General features: G+C 37.3%; 1 protein-coding gene across 1 annotated transcript in view; it reads left to right on the top strand.

The window, feature by feature from the left end:
- The window catches only part of ELAPOR2 (endosome-lysosome associated apoptosis and autophagy regulator family member 2), a 214,685-nt gene that overhangs the window by 117,936 nt on the left and 84,119 nt on the right, over window positions 1-12,630 (top strand). Inside the window, exon 2 of the mRNA XM_056117955.1 lies at window positions 276-396. Within this exon, the coding sequence (XP_055973930.1) occupies window positions 276-396 (121 nt within the window). The remainder of the gene's footprint in view (window positions 1-275; window positions 397-12,630) is intronic.

Here is a 12,630-nt window from a genome sequence, read left to right as displayed (position 1 = left end):
TGCTACAGCCTTTTAGGCTAGATAAGACTATGGTGATCAGTAACTAAACCTTAATTGTCCCATTCCTCAATACCATACTGTTCAATACCTGGTCAATGAATTGATTTCCATGATAACTTTTTTGATTAATAAATCGCTTGGTGTGGGGCAAGAAAGAACCAACAAGAGAATATATTTTGAATCAGATTTGCAGGCAGGTTTGGGAGTGATGGAGAAAGCACAGTGGTCTCACTAAGATTGGCCCTAATGAAGGCTTGTTTTGTGATTATTTTCAGAAAGATTACCACTTTGAATACACGGAATGTGACAGCAGTGGATCCAGGTGGAGGGTTGCCATTCCGAATTCTGCGGTGGATTGCTCGGGCCTGCCGGACCCCGTAAGAGGCAAAGAATGCAGTATGTGTTGAGCTTTTGAGCATTAATTTTTCCTGATTAAACCATAATCCCATCATTTTAGCACATAAAAAGATTTAAAAAGCGTTAGCACATGTAGCATTGATATGCAGTAGAGAAAAGGCATACTTTCTTGATACTCAGTTCTCATATTTTTGCTTTTAAATAAACTTTACTGCTTTCATATTGATTTGTAGTACTCTAAGATTTTCCAGGGACATGGATCCAAGAGATAGTTCAGGAGTTAAGGTGCTTAACTTGCATATGGTCACCCTGGTTCCATACCCATCACTGTACATGGTTCCCTGAGCACTGCCAGAAATGATCCCTGAGCAGTCGGGAATCAAACCTCAATACTGCTGGGTGTTGTCCCCAAAGAACTACTTTACATCTTTTCTTTTCTTTTTCTCCTTCCTCCCTCCATCCCTCCCTCCCTCCCTCCCTCCTTCCCTCCCTCTCTCCCTCCTTCCCTCCTTCCCTTCTTTCTTTCTTTCTCTCTCTCTCTCTTTCTTTCTTTCTTTCTTTCTTTCTTTCTTTCTTTCTTTCTTTCTTTCTTTCTTTCTTTCTTTCTTTCTTTCTTTCTTTCTCTTTTTGGGTCACATCCAGGGATGCTCACAGGTTACTCCTGGCTTTGTACTCAGGAATTATCCTGGCAGTGCTTGGGGAACCATATGGGATGCAGGGGATCGAACCCGGGTTGTCCGTGTGCAAGGCAAATGCCCTACCCGCTGTACTATCACTTCAGGCCCCACTTTACATCTTTAAAAGAGTATGAGCCAGAAACTGGAACATAGTACAGTGCATAAAGTGTTTGTCTTGCATCTGGCCAACCTGTGTTTGATCCCTGGCATCCCATAGGATCATCTGAGCACTGCCAAGACTAATGCCTGAGTGCAGAGCTAGGAGTAACCCATGAGCATTGACAGGTGTGGCTTTAAAAAGGAAAAAAAATAATTTTAAAAAAGCATGTCTTATTCATCTGCCACCAAAGCTTTAAGATGAGAACACTATCAAAATTACCCTCTCTGCCCATTCCCTTCCCAGCTACACATATTTTCTCACCTTTCTTGAAAATGACCATATTTTTCACAGAATATTGTTACTTTTATTGAGTTTTGACAGTATATCTTCTTTCAAGTGATGAAGTGATCTTCTTTGGTTATTTACATAAATAAAACTATCCAGTAACTTGTTCAATTTCCTGACTCTTTTTACTTAGTCAATGGCATTAAATCATTGATGATGTCTCTAAAATCAATATCTAAAGTTTATGCCTATGTTTTCCTCAATATTTTTATGAATTCTAATATAATATCAAGGTATTTTTAAGCCTATTGAATGAATTTTTGTGTATGAGTTAAGGGGTTCATTTTTCTTTTTTTTTTTTGCTTCTGACCAATGATTTTCCTCAGCATGATTTATTGAAGAGACTTTTCCTTGCTCCACTTTATGTACCCAGCTCCTTTGTCACAGATTCCCTCTCATATGAGAGTTTATCTCTGGACTCTCAATTTTGTTTTGTTGGCCAGACAGTCTCACTTTATTCATACCACACAGTTTTGATAATTTTACTCTAAAATTTAAAGTCAGGGAAAGAAACACCTCAGCTCATTCTATCACTTTATATAAAACTATCAGAACTTGTTTCATGTAAAAAAGAATGCCAGGAGAATTTTGAAGGAAACTGAGTTGACTCAGAATAGACTTTAAATAGGATGGTAATTTTAACAATGTTACTTCTGCCAGACCATAAACAAGGAATATGTTCATAAACTTCTTGTGTTTTCTTCACTGTCACTGTCCTCCTGTTGTCCATTGATTTGCTCGAGGGGGCCCAGTCACGTCTCCATTTTGAGATTTGTTGTTACTGTGTTTGGCATATTGAATACGTCACGGGTTGCTTGCCAGACTTTTCTGTGTGGACGAGATATTCTCAATAGCTTGCTGGGTTCTCCGAGAGGGGCGGAGGAATCAAACCCAGCTAGGCCGGGCTGGCAGCGTGCAAGGCAAACACCTTACCGCTGTGCTATTGCTCCAGCTGTGTTTTCTTCAATTTTTTTATTTAAAAATTTTGGGGGGTGTTAGTCTCCTATTTTGTTACTTTATGTTCCCCAGATGAATGCAATATTTAAAAAATATTGGGGGGTGGGGATTTTGGGTCACACCACACTCAGGGATTTCTCTTGGATTTGAGTTCAAGAATTATTCTTAGTGGTGACTGAAGGACCATATGCAGTTCCAGGGCCCCAACCAAGACTGGATATGTACTAAGCAAGTGCCAGAATCCTTTCACTAACTCTCAGGATCATCTTTTGTTTCTTTTAATAGTGATTACTGGTGTTATCTGTGTATATCTTTTACCTCTGCAAACTTGATGCCCAGCCAACCACTTGGTTTTGGAGGGCACAATTGTGAATAGAATTTCAAAAATTTCTCTTTTATCTAATTATTTGCATTGAACTTCTGCATATGGGTTTTATTGTCTCACATTTTACTGTACATAGGTTTACTTGTTTCTAGGGATACTTTGTGAAGTTTTTAGGGCTTTCTAATTGCAATATAATGTCATATATATATATATCTGTATATAGTTTGACTTCCGATTCAATACCTTTAGTTTATCTTTCTTGCCTAAATTCTATGACAGGTGTATTTCCAATTCTAAATAATATTGTGGTGAGAGTGGGCATTATTTTCTTTTGCCTAATCTTAGATGAAATGAATTTAGGATTTTGCTATTATAATGTTAGCTCTGAGTTTCTTATATTTGATCTTTTTTGTATTGAAGAAAGTTTTTTCTATCCCCATTTTGTTGATTTAAAAATTATAAATTGATATTAGATTTTATTGAATGCTTTCCCTGCATTTTTTTTTGCTTGCTCTACAGATGGTTTTTATCTTTCTATTACTGTGGTCTGTCACATCAATTGAATTACATATATTTAACCATTCTTGCATTACCAGAATAAATCTCACTTGATTGGGGTATATAATCTCTTTAATGTATTATTGAATTTTATTTGTTAAAATTTTGTTGAGGATATTTGTATCTATATTGTGTAACCTAGTAAGCATTGCAGCCATATGTGAGACAATGAGGGTGATAGCAGGCAATTTTTTTTGTCATTTTGTCTAAAATAGAAATTTGTAAATACTTCTCATAATATACTTACATCTCTGAGAACTGCTTAGTCTGGTCTCTGATATGTGACCTGACCCTTTCTTTGTGGCAAAGGCAAGGCACTTTAGAATTCATATGAAGCTTAATAGATCTAGGTAACACAGAGGCTCAGTTGACTCAACATTAAACATGGAGTTTACCACAATATCACAGCGGTAGGGCATTTACCTTGTGCGCAGTCAGCCTGGCCGAGCCAGGTTCAATTCCTCCGCCCTTCTCGGAGAGCCTGGCAAGCTACTGAGAGTATTCAATATGCCAAACACAGTAACAAGAAGTCTCACAATGGAGACGTTACTGGGCCCGCTCGAGCAAATCAATGAAAGCTCGAGCAAATTATTAGTCATTAAAGTACTGCTGAAGGCAGTTGTAGTGATAACTGAGTATTTATTAAATAACTTAGATTTTTATTCCTAACATTGGCTACTATTTTTCATGTACTGATTTTGTGCTAAACATTGAGTTTCTAGCTTTGCATCATTCTCCTATTGTAACGACCTTATAATTCTCTCAGATCCCTACTATGAGTGCTATTTATACTATAGTGGTGAGAATAGCAACATTAAAGTGTTGAAGTAAATTACCATCAGTCTTAATAGCTGGTATGTGGTAGGCCTGGGAGTCCAGGGCTGATTTGTTAATCCCAGAGTCTGTCTCCTATCCGTGGAGTTAGATTGCCACTCGAAGAAGGCAGCCTAGGGGAGGACTACTATCCAGGACTACAAGTATGGGAGGTAAAATTCACCTTGCTCATTGATGTCTTTAAGGTGACATTTTAGAAGCATAGTGTTTCAAGGGTAAAAGATAACAGTGACCCAGCAGTGGAGAAGGCATGGGGTTGGGAGAGTAATTGCAGCATCTTGTTCTGAAAGAAGACAGGAGTGTTGTGGTTTACAATCCTTGCAAGCCAGGCCAGAGTAGTGTCAAGACCTTGGAGAGAAGGGTAACATTGAAGAAATTACTCTCAGCAGGCATTTTAAATGAGGTCCAGAAGTTGGACCTCATTTAAAACAAAATAAAATAGAACATGACAACTTCAAGTAAGTGAAGGGTACTTAGGGCAGTGGTGATATGGGACACAATTTCCCTAGGTCCTAACGTCTTTAAATGAAGTCAAACCCAGAATTTGGCTTAAAAGCTGAATTACCCCGAGTTCCTCAAAATCTTATTGGCTAGATCTCTTTTTCTTAAAAAGAAGCAACAAAGGGGGGGGGGCCTCTTTTAGGAAAGTTATCATAGAACTTTCACATAGCAATTGTAATTTTTTGTTTTTCAAAATTGATAGATATGCTATAGTATATATTTTAACTAAAATGAAAGCAGTCTGATTTGTAAAGTTCCTTTGACACAGAAGTCCCCTAACTTATTTTGTCTCAACCCAGTGAAAAAAAGTGTTCAGACAAGTAAATAGAATGGCAGACAAATAGAATGTCCCTGACAATTGTAGCTGAAGCTACTATTGCTCCTCTAGACTGTAGCAGGGTGGTATTGCCACTTTGGGACTCATTGCTGAGTGAACTTAAGGAGACTTTGTATCATCTTAGTTGTACTAGAGTCCTGAGTTTTCTGTGAGTGTAAAACTGTGTGTGGAGATTCCTCCAGTTACTAACTGACACTCGTCCTACTACCTGCTCAGAGTGGGGAATCTCTCAAGATCTTTAGACAGTTATTTTCTGGGAGGACTACTGAGATGACCTCATATCTCTTCTCTTTGCTAGTTCTAGGTTTTTCTGCTTTCTCCCATGTCCTGTTCTAAGAGTCTTTTGTTAGGTTTTATCATCCATTATTCAAGGTCTTGGCATCATTCAGACACAGTTACAAGTAGCTTGGAATTCAAGAGCGGCAATGATTTTAGCTTTCTGGGTTGGATATTTAAAAATCCATTTCATGGGAGCATAGCTCTTTCAAGTATAAGCCTTTCCTTGCGACTGAAGAATGTTTTTTTTTTTTAGTTGTGTTAAAAGAGTCATTGTGTAGCAGTCAGTGCACTGGGTCCAGTTGAATGCAGTGATACAGAATGGTAACTGTATACCATGCTCTTCCTTCTTTCTACAAGTACTAATTCCATGAGTTGCTTAATGTTAACAACAAAAAAGTGTATTAGGGTTTCCTGTGGCAAAATACTGGTAAATTTGAAAAACGGCGATTGCTGTATCTCTTTCATGCAAAATTGAATTGCATAATTTTGTATAAAAGTTTCGGAGGAATGTAATTAACATTTGCAGAACACTTATTAAATCCATTTTTTTTTCTTTACCAAAGTTTCTCTAGTGTTTCTGATAATAGGTATTTTTTTAATCTAATGTAGAGTTGTACCTTTCTGGCTAATGTTTGAACATATGCTTCACTGTTATAGTGTATTTTATACAATGCTATTCATACTATGACTCTATTAATTTTATGCAATTTCTTTGCTTTATAAGATCCATTTGTATTGGGTAGAGTGACAGTATAATGGTTAGGGTGTTTCCTGGCATGCAACTGATCAGGGTTTGATCCCCAGCATTCCTTATGGTCCCCCAAACCTGCCAGGAGTGATCCCCAAGCACAGAGCCAGGACTCATCCCTGAACAATACCAGGTATGGTCCCATAACAAAAAAATCATTTGTAAATGAGTATACTTGTTTTATGAAATTTCATTTATAAGATAAATTACTGTTTAGGTATTAGTTGAAGACCTCCCTGGTGGTTAGGTATAGTATACAGCTAGGATGAAGGAACAGATATGGTTTGACTTGCATGTCTTAAACAAAATATTTAGCCACAGATTTTTATTGTTATTCAGGTCTTTGAGCAAATATTTATTCTGATATTTTTGGTGTAGAGATCTAAAATTAATTAAAAAAGCACTTTGTTTAGCTTCCTCTCCTTAATTAAAATAAAATAGTTTAGGTAATATGGTTACACTAGTGTATAAGTCTATAAGTAGTGACAGACTGAGTTATTGAACACTGTTGCCACCAAAATGCCATGACCCTCCACCACTGTCCATATGTTACCTCTGTTTGATCTTCATTTCTCTCATCCCTGCCCCATTGTTCCTTAATAAATTTTGTCAGATAAGACCAAGGATTTGTTATTGCTTGATGTTCTCTATTCCCTTGTTTTGTCTCTCTACATTCCACAGATGTATGAGATCATGCAGTATTCTTCTATTCAGGAAGTTTCATTCTAATAGGAGAGCTGATAGACAATTACTGGGTAGGGGCAAAATGTATGATCAGTACAAATACCTTGCATGCTTTTACCAAGAAAGGAGAGATGATTTTTACCCAGAAGAAGCCAGGAAGGGCCTCAGAGTGAAGAAGGTCTAAGTTTGAAGATAAGACCCCTCAGTTGTCAACCAGTTGAATAACCTTGGAAAATGTCACATTCATGCAAAATTTCCTCATAACTCAACTGAATTGGATTAAGTGGAATTAAATGCCCTGACTAATGGATCAAATATATTAATGCTCTGACAATCTCTGAGGGCAACCCCATAGGAAGTTTTTATCTTGATAATAGGAAGTGGTGTTGGGATCTACATTACTTAGAAGAGTAGATTGTAGGCCATGTTGGGTTTTCCTCACTGCTTTGTTGACTCTACATGGATGTCCCTAAGGGATGATGTGAGTGGGGCTAGATTCTGACAAATCTCAGAAAATTGTGTGTCAGTCAACTTTGACCCAGAGACAACCATTTACAGGTGTCTGAGAGCCTTAAATAAGATAATAAATATAATTTACAGTACTTGAAATAATAATGTTGTAATGTTACTAATGATATTAGTGAGAGGTTGCAAAGGTTAGTCTTTACTTGCTGTGCCCCAGATCTGGGGTCCATCTGCTTCCTCTGTGCTGTGCTGCCACTTTGGAATATGCTATAGAACATGCCAGAAAGTTTTCATCTCTTCTTGGAGCATCCATGCTTCCGTAACATTTATCTCTTGACAAAATTGTTATGAAAATTAAAAATCTTGTCTGGGGACTATCATATCACAAAACTAACCGATGCAAAAGTGATTAATAGAGTAGATGTTGCTGAGGTGCCAACCTAAATGAGGACTAAATTTTGTTGGAGGCCAAGAGATAGTTGAGGGCCTAAGGTGTGTTCCTTGTCTGTGACTGACTCCAATAAGGTGAGGGGCTCTCTTGGCACTACATAGTCCCCTGAGCATTTCTGGATGATACCTGAAAGGCCACTGAACATTGCTGAATTTGCCCAGGAAATCCCTGGCACCTCAGCACACGGCTCTGCATTCTTGTACACTGCCATTGAACAACCTTTGGCCAAGAATTGGTATGTGCCTATCCTCCCTCCCCCTACTCTCTGGGAAAAAGAAAAAAAATTCTGCCAGGTAAATGGATTTATTTTTAATGATAGCATTTAAGGGTTCAGAGGCTTTATTTTATGAGTCATTTTAATCAATTAATTATCTCTTCACAGATTTTATTCCTAATTCTGTGTTTCTGAAAGGTAATAGAATAACTCTGAAGAACTTAAGACATGTGTGTACTTTTATCATGAACAATAAATTAGTGAGTTTTTCCTTGTGTCTAGAAAATTGTTAATGTTTGAAACATTTGATCACAATCACAGCCATCCTGTTGTTTGTCGATTGCCTCAAGTGGGCCCCAGTAACATCTCCTTCGTCCTAGCCCTGAGATTTTTTAAAAAGTGCCATATTCAAGGCTCTATCAGGGTTAGGAGAATGAGACCCATCATTGTTACTGGTATTTGGCATATTGGGTACGCCATGGGGAGTTTGTCAGACTCTGCCCTGTGGGCAGGTTACATTCGGTAGCCTGCCAGGTTGTCCAAAGCAAGAATGAGAGTGCTTCTGGGAGCTTGGTTTTATAGTTTCTGGGTCTTGGCTGTTGATGGGATTACACAGCACCAGGGGGTCAGTTGGTGGGTGTGACCCCTGCCTACTGGAAGATGGAGGATCTGAGTGGAGGATGCTCAGCCCCGATCTGAGCAGGCTTGGAGGTCTCAGCCCCGGGACCTGCATGCCTGTGTTCCTCTGCCGGTACCTTCCTGCATGTAGAGAGTGGTCTCAGCATGGTGGTGGATGGTTCTGGAGGTCTTCGGCTGCTGGAGCCCTGGTAGGGGCGGGTGGGGGGGGGGGACTCAACCCGCTTCCCTCCAAGGAGAAAATATTTGATATGCTTTCATTATTTAACATGTGTAAAATATATTGGTAGTTTTTAAAAATATATAGAAATTCTTAAGAGTTTTCTTTAATTCTTCTGAAGAGGAGCTATAATATCCTGGCTCCTAAGAAATCTCTAGGACACTGTAATATTTATTGATTGAATAAATTTGGTATTATCAAAGTGATATTTATTTCAGTATGTCATTACTACAAATGAAACAGCTAAATGAACATACTTGTTTAAAATTGTGTATAAGAACAAACATGTGGCTCTAAGTTGGCTTAGTTTGTAGTGTTGATATCAAGGTCTGAATGACAGTGTGAAGGATTTAAATTTTCTCAGAATACGTAAGTGGTAGGTGGAAGGCAGGAAAATAAATGGGATTTAGAGAATTGTAAGGTTAGATGAGAGCTATTGTTGAGGGGATTTCTCTGAGAAAGTGATGTATAAAGAACTGAGAAAATTTAGTTCTCTAATTTGAAAAATGAAGAGCAGAAAGGTCATCATGAAGACTGATCAACATTTTTTATCAAAAAGGAAAAGTTAGTATAAGAATCAGTGTTAAGAGACATTGTTCTCTCTCCATTTGGTGTTCTCATCAAATACACTGAACATTTTCTTTCCTTTGGACCTTCACTTTGTATCTTTTTCCATAAATTCATGTCATCCCATCTCAGACAAACTGAAATTTGTCTATTTTCTCTTAAGACATAGAAGTCGAAAGAGAGAGAGAGATAGAGAGAGAGAGAGAGAGAGAGAGAGAGAGAGAGAGAGAGAGAGAGAGAATCTTGCCTACACGGCAAAGCCTATCAAGCTACCCATGATGTATCCCATATGCCAAACACAGTAATAAGTCTCAAAATGGAGATGTTACTGGGCCCACTCGAGCAAATCGATGAACAATGGGAGGACAGTGCAGTATATATATTATTAGCCTTCCTATCATCATTTGATTTTGTGGGGAAATGGATTTTCTTTCTGATGAGCCCTCTCTGAGAAGTACAGTGAGGATCTTTGAGTTCAACTTAATAGGGCTATTTGAAGACTTGTTTATTAGAAAGGATTTAGAGGTGAAAATTAGTTCTCAGACATATACAGGCAATACTTTCACTAAATATTATTTTTTTAGAATCAGAATTGTAGTACATTAGCCAGAAATGATTTGTTTTAATGTACTCTTTACTCTTTACTATGTTACCTCTCGCATTTTCATTTTTGAGATATGAGAATAAAAATTTTTTTTCCCCTTGCCCAGTTTCAAAACTGTGAATTTCTGTAGGGTCAGGGAAGTAAATCTGCAGTCAGGGGTGTACCATGGAAGGAAAAGATATTTTCTGGGATCAGTAAGTTGTTCAATTTCTCTTCGATATTGTTTCCTAGTTGTTCAATTTCTCTTAGATATTGTTTCCTAGTTCTCTTCATTTTCCCTGAGAGGAATTATAATAATGACCTCACAGGCAGTTAATTCTTTAATTATCTGTCACTGTCACTGTCACTGTCCTCCCGTTGTTCATCGATTTGCTCTAGCGGACCCAGTAACATTGTGAGACTTGTTACTGTATTTGGCATATACAATACATCAGGGGTAGCTTGCCAGGCTTTGCCATGCTGGTGAGATATTCTCTGTAGCTTACCAGGCTCTCCAAGAGGGGTGGAGGAATCAAACTCTGATCGGCTGTGTCGATCTCGGGCAAGGCAAACATCCTACCTGCTGTGCCTTCACTCCAGCTCCTTTAATTATCTAATAATGATAATTGATTGGCAGTGATTAATGAAGCTAAAATTTATCATTTTTGAGGTCTATGGCACTTACTTTATTTTCTGTATATACTGAACAATGATAGTTACAAGAGTATCTTTATGGTTAAGAATTATAATATTTATGTCTTTAAAATGTAATTTAACTGAAACTAGACAGTTGAATAAAATGTAATTATTCCCCAAAATAAATGAACTTATTTTAAATTTACGTACTAAAGGTTAAATTTATTATAATTTTGACTTGGTTAAATCTAAATTCTAGATTAGAGTAGAACAGAAGGTTCATAATAGTAGGAACTGAATATTTTCCACCAAAATATTCTTCATGTCTGGTATTTGCCTATCAAATACTAGGCATGCACATAATATTTGTTAAATGAATTCACATAATATGGTGTTATTCCCAGATACTTACCTGTAATGAGATTCCATATGCTCACTTGTACTATCATCTTATTAAACAGTATTAAACAAGTAAACTAAAATATACTTTTATTACTGTTCATTGCTGTTTGAGACATAGAAGACAAATTTCTGTAATAAGCTTTGAATTAAAATAGCAAAAGTGGATGAATTATGAATAGATATAATGATAACTATCATCCTTCAAAGCATGAGATCTCTCATGGAAAGAAAAACAAAATGAAGAGGTTCTTGTGGCAGAAAGGATTAAAAATAGATATTCTTTATTGTTATACATAAATCACAGAATATAATCAGCATATAAATGACTTATTTGGTAACCATTACTTGGTAAATTACACTAGAGAGCTAATGCTCAGAATGAGGCTTTGAGTTTCATGTCACTGTTTTTAGAGATTGGGGAACCCCAAACAGTGCTCAGGGGTTCCAAGGCCTTCTTTTAGAGGTACAGGTCTTACAATTCAGTGCTCCAGTTCAGAAATGTGGCACTGCTTTGGCCCAGCTACACCTTGCATTCTTGGGGGACCATGGGGTGCTAATGATCAAACTCGGGGCCTCATGCAGTGCTCTAAATTATGTTCACAACCCTCCATGTCACTTTCTTTTTTTAGAGTGGCTTCCCTAGTGGTAAAGGGCACACCTTTGAGGGCAGCAAGGAAAGTGGTGTTTTCATTGCAATGGGGAAGTGGGGGAAGTAAGTAACTTGCTTTTCTTCATTTTTGATTCTTCACACTTGCATATTTCAACCTTTACAGATTCAAAATAGCAGAATGAAAGGTCAGTAAGGAAGAGGCACAAAGCCAGGACAAAGACCATTGAGCTTAGCACATGATCAGTGACTATAGACTTTAAGCGTTTAAGTGCTTAAACATTTTTCTTCCAGTGGATGCTTTGATAAAATATTGTGAAATCCCAGACTGAGCACACTATTAAGAAATGTATAACCAAGTGAAAATCAGAGTTTTCTATTCTCATATCAGATCTTTAGTATTTGCTTATCTTCAATTCAGTTACTCTAGGATTTTGAGATTTTTGAAGAAAAATAGTATTTATTTTAGAAATGTGCAGTTGTTCAAATGAAATAGTTTAGATTTACAAAAATTACTACAGATATTTATAATGACTGTCATCCATATCTTGTTAAGTCTTTTATTGTACTCTAAGTTGGAATTGAAAGAGCAGAGTCCCTAAATTATCAATATAATAATACAACTAAAGACCAAAGGGCTAGAAAGAATTGTTGAAGTAGAAAGTACATGTGGCTAAGACAGAGGTACCAGAAAGGAAATGCTTGCCATTGTTGTTGACTGTTCAAAGAGGTTAGAAGTGCTAAGCTTCTTCACTTTTGTGGAGTACATTTTGTTTAGTCTACGGAACTCAACTCTTCCTTGCTAATATGGGTTAAAGCAGCTTTCCAAGATGGGCAAAAGATGAGGAATACCAAATCATTAAATAAAAAATCTTTAAACACTTTAGCTCCCTTATATCATTAAGGACCCTATACCCATTTGACTCCATTTTTTAAAATTAATTATTTTTTCATTTGATTCAGTTTGACTACTTAATTATTTTGAAAATAAGCAAGATTACAAATTATAAGGCAGAATTCTTTTTGTATCATCACGGTCACGGTCCTCCCGTTGTTCATCGATTTGCTCGAGTAGGCCCAGTAACATCACCATTGGAGACTTTGTTGTTACTGTGTTTGGCATATCGAATACATCACGGGTAGCTTG

The sequence above is a fragment of the Sorex fumeus genome, unplaced genomic scaffold (assembly GCF_029834395.1).
Source record: "Sorex fumeus unplaced genomic scaffold, SorFum_2.1 ptg000037l, whole genome shotgun sequence".
In the NCBI taxonomy this organism is placed as follows: domain Eukaryota; kingdom Metazoa; phylum Chordata; class Mammalia; order Eulipotyphla; family Soricidae; genus Sorex; species Sorex fumeus.
The sequence above is the reverse complement of the archived record's forward strand: the minus strand, read 5'-3'. Positions and strand labels throughout refer to the sequence as shown.